Source organism: Haliotis asinina, chromosome 2 (genome assembly GCF_037392515.1).
Source record: "Haliotis asinina isolate JCU_RB_2024 chromosome 2, JCU_Hal_asi_v2, whole genome shotgun sequence".
In the NCBI taxonomy this organism is placed as follows: Eukaryota; Metazoa; Mollusca; class Gastropoda; order Lepetellida; family Haliotidae; genus Haliotis; species Haliotis asinina.
The window spans coordinates 64,238,451-64,247,555 of record NC_090281.1 but is presented as its reverse complement, the minus strand read 5'-3'; the positions used below and the strand labels follow the sequence as shown (position 1 = coordinate 64,247,555).

Genomic DNA, 9,105 nt, shown 5'->3' with positions numbered 1-9,105 from the left:
ACTATCGAATTTCGCAATGTTTGATTCTCAGTGTGTATGATATATATGGGACGGTTGCATGCTAACTCCCTTGTCTCCATTCATTAGTGGAATTGATTGTCCACGGGTCTGGTTCCATCTGCGTTGATTCCTGGAGGTAAACTGCAGTATCAGGTCGATAATACAGAGAAAACGACTTGAAAAAATATCTGAACGTGGGTATGCAAAACCCAGGTTCACAGGGACCCAGGGGTGAGACGGTGAATATCTATATTAATCCACGCCGATATGTTGCTGTGAACAGTCAACTTTATGGGAACCTTAAGGTATGACACTGATATATCACTCTGGTTGACAACGATGTAATGTTGTAGACAGTCAGCTGTACGGAAATCTTGAGGAGTGGCAGTGATATTCTATTTTGATCCACACCCATGTAATGCTGAAGACAGTCAACTGTTCGAAACCTTGAGGAGTGGCAGCGATATTCCACACCCATGTAATGATGTAGACAGTCAACTGTACAGAAACCTTGAGGAGCGGCAGTGATATTCTATTTTGATCGACACCCATGTAATGCTGTAGACAGTCAGCTGTACAGAAACCTTGAGGAGTGGCAGTGATATTCTATTTTGATCCACACCCTTGTAACGCTGTAAACAGTCAACTGTACGGAAACGTTGAGGAGTGGCAGTGATATTCTATTTGATCCTCAGCGATGCATTGCTATAGACAATCAACTGTACGGAAACCTTGAGGTATGGCAGTTACATTCTGCTCTGTTTCACATCGAAATAATGCTGGAGACAGTCAACTTTACTAGATCAATCAAGTGAACAGTATTATTCTTCTCTGGTTCCCACCGATGTAATGTTGAAGACAGTCGGATTTACAAGAACCCAGAGGTTTCGCTGTGATAATCGTCATTGCTTGAGGCCAGAATCATACTGAAGGCATTGTCACAGTGGCTGATAAACACGATAGTGTAATGTTTCTGTCTGTGGAAGGTATCTGGGGAACTGTTATCTGGTAAGAGCCAATACATACCTGAGCAAGATGGCAGCTAAAATAGTATCTAGTGATGAAATAAAACATGCTTGGACATCCGACAAGGATGATCAAGATATTGGAAGCCTATGGACTGACTTTACGCAGACAACAGGGTTCCATGGTGTAAATAAGCTTGTATCAAGGAGGAACGTCAGGCTTCGATGGTGAGTAACGGTTTCCTCATTACAAACGTGAATGCGAATGTGATGTGGGGCGGGGTCTCAGTACACGGAACAGAACGACATGAAACCTCATGTTTACCGTCATATTTTTCACAAAAGTATTCTTTGCATGACAAAGGTTCTTTCTTTCCCATTTGCAATTGTTCGAGGTTAAGTATTTTGCAGACATGTTGCAAACTGTATCAGTACATTCTAAAAGAATCCAATAAAAATCTGGTAAAGAATGAAGAGCCTTTAGAAGAAAGGATAGGTCTGTAGTGTTTCCAAACTTTGCGTTAAGACCAGTCCTTGTGATTGTATATATACTGGACAAAAACAGTTAGGGATATATGTAAATTTCCAAACTATAAATAACCATTTATTTATTCATGGCCACACTGATACAATATCAAACTTAAACATGAACATCCGTAACTTATTTTGTCCGGTATACATAACCAGCCGGGTGTGCAGATAGGGTGAGATTTGTGTAGCAAGGTTCAGAAAAATTGCACAAAAGCATTCAAATGTAGTCAGTCTAAGGATACACACAGTGCCCAATGTTTGAAAAGGTCTTATTTCATTTTGAAGGAGCTATGAGAAAAGTCATATCCAAACAATCTGATTAACGAGATATAATTCATCACAGCACATTATTAGAGTATTATATTTCATTTTACAATTACAAGAAAATGAAAAAGATTTGGATTGCTTGATTTAGGTGGGTGCTTTTTTTAAAGGAAACGCCCATTTTAATCTTTCAAAAACATTGTGTTCCGATATTTAAGCTGAAACTGTTTACCATGTCTTAAGAGCTGGCACTCGTGTGATCATTCAGTATTTAGCATAAACCCTTTTCATCATGTATGAATAAGTGAAAACAAGTGAAAATAAGTTATGTCCTTATGATTACGTCATCTGAAAAGGGGTGGGTAGTGTCTCCAAAACATGTTTGTTCAGTAAATATGAAGAGTTGAAATACTTTAACAATCACTTGTAATTTCAAATTGCTTTTTAATGCACTTTGATATGCAAGCTTAATTCTAAGTTTCAAATCATTAAAATTTATAAGTGTTTGGGCAAGTCTGTTGCATGAAATAGGTAACAGGGAGGAGTTTAGCAGTGTGCTGTACTGGACGGTTTATGGGCTGTAGGGATTTGGATACGTTACGCTGTCCGGCCGTCTTCAGTTACGCATTATTTCTACATATGTGCGCTCGTTAGTCAGCGAAGGTTTTACTTGTACATTTTATCCATTATTCTAGTTTTATGCTTTAATCGTATTGATTCGATGTATGTTGTCTCCTGCGCCTACCCGTTGAAAGTGTCTTACAGTTTGGCACATTGAACTCATTATAGATATAGGCATTGTGACATACTGACTGTGTTTCGTTTCGTATTGAACTCCAATGTATAATGTAAATTCCAACTTACAATGCCTGTCGCGCTTTCATAAAACCTATATAAAACCTCATGGCGTGTCTAGAACCAGAATGAAAAGTACCTAAGTCCATCCACGTGTTATCACTATCGTCCATCGTGACGATATATGCATATTCATGTACATTGTACCTTTGAGTGGGCGATTGTAACTATTTTGTTTGGACGCTGAAATATCGAACGGTTTAGCTATTGCTTTGCTATTCATGTACTGCCTATAGAAGGCACAATTCTGCCCTCCCGCGTTGTCTCACAGCATTTCCAGTGTTCGCCACTTCACACTTAAATAAGACATGACTTCGGTGTGTCGTTAACAGACATTGTCCGACCTTGGCTAATCTTTCTTCCAATGACTGCCATCCAAGTCTCCCGCGTTTCCCAATCGAAACTTAGTAAATAAGGGGCAGTTGTGTACTTTTTTGTGTTCTTCTTCTGGGACGTTATGGCACAGGTGTGTCAACCATTGTTTCTGCAGGTATCCAAGCTAAAATATATTTCGAGTCAATAAATACATTTCTACACCGATTATACATAAGGCTCCTTTTTTAGTGTCTTCTGCAGTCCGTGTGAGGCTTCTAACAGATACATCCAGCTGGAAAACGGTTATGCCTAAAACTAACACCCATTCTACGAACGAAACATGTAGCAAACAGTATATAATGCTGACAAGGTTACTGTACTGAGAGGACGTTTCTACAACATCTTCAACGAATGATCACGCTTATCTACACATATGGGACAACCTGGGTCAAAACAATGCATGTCTTTTGATGTATTATGATGCTACTTTTATATAAATCATAAATCCCTAATGAAGCATCCAAAGGCATTGATAACCCCAAATACGAATACCATTTGACAAGGATGAGGTTGGAAGGCAAGGTAGCATACTGTTGCACTAAATTGACGTTCTCTAGGCGACTAATTTAATATAGTCTCCTATTAATGTAGGACCTGCTCAATGACTGATATGTCGTGACTTTAATTGTTTGCAATTCAGTTCTAAGCCCCTCCAACTCCCTCGTTTATTTGACAGTATCTGGTGGACCTTCGCCGTGTTGCTGATGTCTGTCTACATGTCCTATAACATATCGCAAGAGCTGATGAACTACTACAGATACCCAGTCATCACCAACACGAAGGTTGAACTCCGGGAAGAGCTGCCTTTTCCTGCTGTTACCTTTTGCAACCAGAGTCCTTTCAACCTGACCGCTGCCAAAGAAACTGATCCATATTTGGAGAAATATTTCTATGGAGTCAGCTTGCTTGGGAGTTTTAATGGTCCAATCAACTGGAGTGACCCGGGATTTGGTTCCACTTTCTCAGAACGGCACAGCCTGGATTGGTGGAAAAAGATTTTCATGAAACCAAGAGAAGTTCTGAATTTATGTATCATGAAACGTGACTTTTGTATGGAAGCTTTGAAGCCGGTGGTGACTAACATGGGGAACTGTGCAACATTTAACTGGAATGCCTCTGATGTTGCTAAAGTGAAAGTCACAGGCTTCAATAATAACCTCATCATATTTGCCAATATCCACCATGATAAATATGTACTTGGTTCACAAATGGCAGCTGGTTTGAGGGTATGTACACTGTAATATGAAGAGGTTTTCTGTTATTACATATGATTTGCTTTAGGATAAGAAAGCTGTAAACGCTAACATATAAACTATTTGCCTTTTCCTAGGTGATTTTGCACGATCCACGTATCCACCCAGACATTGCAACATCGTCGTTTTTGGCAGCTCCGGGAGCATCCACTTACGCAACCGTGAAAAGATCTACGGTCGGGAATACACTGTGTACTATCTTTGCGTTAATTCGTTAAACTAAATCGTTACTTCACTGGGCTGAGGAATAGTTCGTGGTGACAAATAACGCTAATCCAGTCCGATATGTTATCTGATTTTCATACAGCGACAAGAAACTACAAAAAGTAAAACATTGACCGCATTGTTTCTGAAATTTTGTTCCGGTTTTTTTTTCTTAACAGTTCAAATACCTTCCTGCACCATACCAAGCATTCGAAAACGCAACATGTGTGGACACTTTGTCTCCTACGTTCAACAACACCCTAGAATATCATGACATCTACACGTATGAAACATGTCTCCAGGAATGCTTTACAAGGTTTGCGTTTAACAAGTGCGGCTGTGTGAGTCCTTCGGTTGATGGTGAGCACTGAATATCAATTCTAGTTCTAGTGTTTATATCATTACTCGATTACCATATGTAAGATGTAAAAATACTCTAGTTGATTTGTTTGCGACTTGCTTCTGTAAACGTTCGTCAATGGAAAGTCACAAATATGAGCCTTCATCGGACACTTGTCAGCATAATCACAGATGAAGTGAACAAATCAAGTTGACGTGATCATGTCAGTATTATTACTATTTCCGTGATCCCGAGGATTAGGGTTACTTATAATGGCGAGATAAAGAAGTAAAACAGCACCAGGTACCAACAACCGATGCTCATATGCACAAACATGACGTAACCTTTATATTTGTTGCAAGAACATCCATGTTCGGAATCGGTGGCCTAATTGATCGTGAATCAAAGTCGGTGATAAGATAATAGTAACGCCCGTTTATAAAGCGCTCATTTTCACGCACTTGTTCATGCTCAAGGCGCTTACCCATGATAGCCCAAGCTGCGATAAGGCCTTAGAAGGTTGAACTTCATATGACATATCCTAGTCACTTCCCTAGGCTAAGATCATAATTGTCAGGTTGCCTCGTGTAGGGCAGGAAGGAACTCCAAGAAACTCTCAGGACTCAAGGTGTCAACACGATCGCCCATGCTAAAGACTCTAAGTGACCAACGTTGCTTAACTTCAACTAAGTCGTGGTCCTGGAGATTCTTGCTGCCACCCTGTTGGCGCTAGGCAATATATTGATAAAAAAGGACGAAGGGACTAGAAGTGTGTGTCATTTCAACCATAGCACCACATAGGGAGGTGATTCTGGTTTAAATGGTTTCACTGACACCTTTTCTCACAGGTGAAGTCATGTGGATTCAACACTTACGTACGTTTGAAGAGAAATAGCGATATATTTATACACTATATACACAGATCAGGCAATTCATGTCAGTTGTTGTTTCAGGAAGCATCGGAGAGATATGTTCTTTCAAAGAAGACAACATTTGCTATCGTCCAACATATGGTATGAATTTCTTCCTTAAATGGTATTTAGAAGGTGATATGCTGAAGAGGAACATGTTTTAGGGATATACAGCTTATTTCTTGCGGTGGATGCCATTGTTCGATGTAAATGGTTATCAAGAAAACGGTGCACAACATATGCACATGGCGAAATATACACATGGCGGGTATTTGAGATTACATAATAGAGGATATTGGTGTACAGTGAGGCTTGTTGTGATAAGAAATGATTGAAACCAGTGGACAAGGGTGGGTTATTCTTGATTTGGAGAAACGTCCTAAACCTGCGAATCAAGGGATATCGGACATTTGTAAAAAAAAACAAAAAACATCCAAATCCGCCATTTCCAACCAAACACAAGCCAACCCGAACAACATCATCTTTTGGAACAACATCAACATGCTAGAAGCCAACCGGTCATGTTACAAGACAAGAAAACTGTGAGAGGCAATCAAGCTAATCAAGAGTAATCACGAATACGCCACGCTCGCCCAAAGGTTTCAATCACATCCACAAAACGTGTTCTTCTTCATTTGGCATGCACACTGTTCAGATCCAGATCTCTCATAATGTCAACATTAATTACGTGATTCATTTTCCATTGTCATCTAAGATATCTATATTTCATACAATGTTAAGATCTGATGTGCAGATCTCAGGGGTGTTTAGATGTGCGGATTTCAAAGGGTGTTTCTTCAACTACTTTGCAGATTACATCTCACAAAACCCAGAAGTACATAAAGAATGTGGTTGCAAAATCTCATGTGCTCTTGACACATACGAGGTAAAGGTGTCGTCTTCTAAATATCCATCCAACGTCTCAGTACAATACATAATTAATTTGGGTTTCGGAGGAAATGAAGCCCAACTAAGGTGGGTATAATCTTTTTATCATTATCGGTTGAAATATGTATGTAAGTTAGCACGTATAGTCAGCCTGAGACGAATTGTAAACGGATATTGAAAATAGACCGTAAAAATATGTCGATAAGTTTGTATGCGCGTCACCTATCCGTGAATATCTTGTATTATCACAGTCACAGTTCATGGTGATTTATAAATGTATACTCACGATATAGTCAGAACTGTAAATCGACTCAAGAGTTTCTTGTGCTTGTGCTTTTTGAATATGCTAATTCCGTGCGAACATTGTACTTAAGCTGTAATTGGTTGTATTATTATCTCGTGTTTTATTCTTTAGATGTGATCATTGTCCTAAACGTTGTGCTTCATTCAATAAGTACATAAGAACTGCTCAAACTATGACATAAATTTGCTTGTGCATATTTTCCATTTTCAGAGACACATATTTAGAACTCAGAATATACTATGAGAACCTCATGCTCCAAGTAACAGAACAAATCCCCCAGTACACTACAGAAACACTCATAGGTATGTACACCTGTCCATTCGAAAAATATGATTTGTTGCAGACTGCTGTATTTTTTGGAAGTGAAAACATTATTTACATTCCCATGCCATTTGCGTCATAAAATTACTTTCGAAAGAAAGCGTAGTGAATTCTATGGTCAGCGTACGCCTCCGCGATACATGTAAAATTGTACATGCTAGTGCTGACCTGGTCTTGATGCTTTTGTAGTACAGTTTGTATACTGTACAGGGTGTCAAAGTCAAACGTGATCACTGACCACAACCACTTTGTTGGCCAAGGATCGTAAATGGCTTGAGGCATCACACTAACTAATATGGCACCCTCCTACAAATAATCCAGTCTGGTCCAAACAATCAAGTGATTGACATTGTGAACATCTATCTAAGCCATTGGTACTTCATCCATGTCAGCTGGACTGACCACAAATCCCTCTACGACAAACCGCACAACACGGATCTTCAACGGATACGGATGCATAGGGTGGCTGTGGCTTGGTATCGTGTTGTGCAGCTACGAATGTATAGTTTGACTGATTAAATGTTAAACATTTAATTGATTAGGTCCACAATGTTATTATGTCTAAAAGAGGAGTTGGTTCTGTTGCCAGGTAACCTGGGAGGACAGATGGGCATCTGTCTTGGAGCCAGTATCCTGACCCTCACCGAACTGGGAGAGTTTTTCCTATCACTCTGCTTGTTCATCTTCAAAAGAATTCAGAGTGGTGGTGAACTACGACGTATCAAACCCACCAAGAAATGAAACACCTTGATATGTTTAGAACATGTTGTATTATTTCCAGACCCTAAAGAGAAACATGGCTAGTACATGCTTTACCTTGGCACACACATGACTTGATCTGAGATTGCACATACCCCTATGGCCTCAGGAAAGTGATCTGGATTTTATTTTTTACATAAACAGAGTGTGTGATGTAGTCAGCATTGTACAGTGACGCACGATATTGATATGGCAAAATTTTCTGCCAGCAGACTTTGATATACGTTTTGGTTATCCCAAACATCGTTTCGCATCGAGCAAAATTATGAACAATACAATTAGAGTCACCAGTAGAATATGGATGATATTTTAGTTAAAGGTATGCACTAATTCTTAAAACTTTTCCAACTAGTTAATTATGAACGTATGAATGTCCGTTATGATTGCCTCCTCACATGCTCAACTTGCCATGGCCCCTTTACTGTCATCACCACCATTGCACAACCAACCCTGTTGTTGGCCACACAAATGCGCTGAGTATGTTATTCTTAGTGGAATGTTTGTATGTTTCTGTGTGAATCAATGAATCCAAGTGGTTATACTTCTCTTGGAACATTACTAAGGTGGTAGATTTTTCTATTGATTGATGAACTGTAACGTATGCATTGTTATGTATGATTTGTAGTTGAAAGGCTTAATCTTTGCACTGTGTAACGAATATCATGGTCCCAGGAAGCACAATAAACGTTAACGTGTGGCCGTATAGTCGTGAAAGAACCTGAATGGCCTGCCATGGCATGTCCTGTTCCCAACCAACATTGCAACCTTGTATATACAAGTGAATGAACAGTTTTGGACGAATATTTTTTATCGAAAAGCTTCATCCAATACCCGCTGGGCGCCTCAGTGCCACACTGTGGTTTAAGATCATGTCCAGCAATGTACAGGTATTTTCGTAATCAGCACATTCCCTGTTATTCACAAATACTTTTATTCTTAATAATAACGACGATGCTAGATGGTGTAAGGATGATAGTGACATTCACAAAGAGCTGATGATCAGAATGAGATAACCGTCCCATTGTTTGGGGTTGAGCTACTGTACACGTCGAAATTCAGCTGCAGTACGAGTCGATGGGAATCATGTGAAGTTAATACACTGTCAATATACCGTTGCGAGGTATAAACTTTAAAC

The 9,105-nt window shown here is 39.5% G+C and overlaps 1 protein-coding gene across 1 annotated transcript; it reads left to right on the top strand.

Moving 5' to 3' along the window:
* Positions 1-1,035: 1,035 nt before the first annotated feature.
* Positions 1,036-8,713, top strand: LOC137272786 (acid-sensing ion channel 1A-like). The gene is made up of 8 exons (XM_067805178.1): positions 1,036-1,193; positions 3,667-4,216; positions 4,321-4,419; positions 4,627-4,807; positions 5,741-5,800; positions 6,511-6,673; positions 7,101-7,192; positions 7,801-8,713. Exons 1-8 carry the CDS (start codon positions 1,036-1,038, stop codon positions 7,950-7,952), a joined length of 1,455 nt encoding a protein of 484 aa, XP_067661279.1. The 3' UTR covers positions 7,953-8,713.
* The last annotated feature ends 392 nt before the right edge of the window (positions 8,714-9,105 follow it).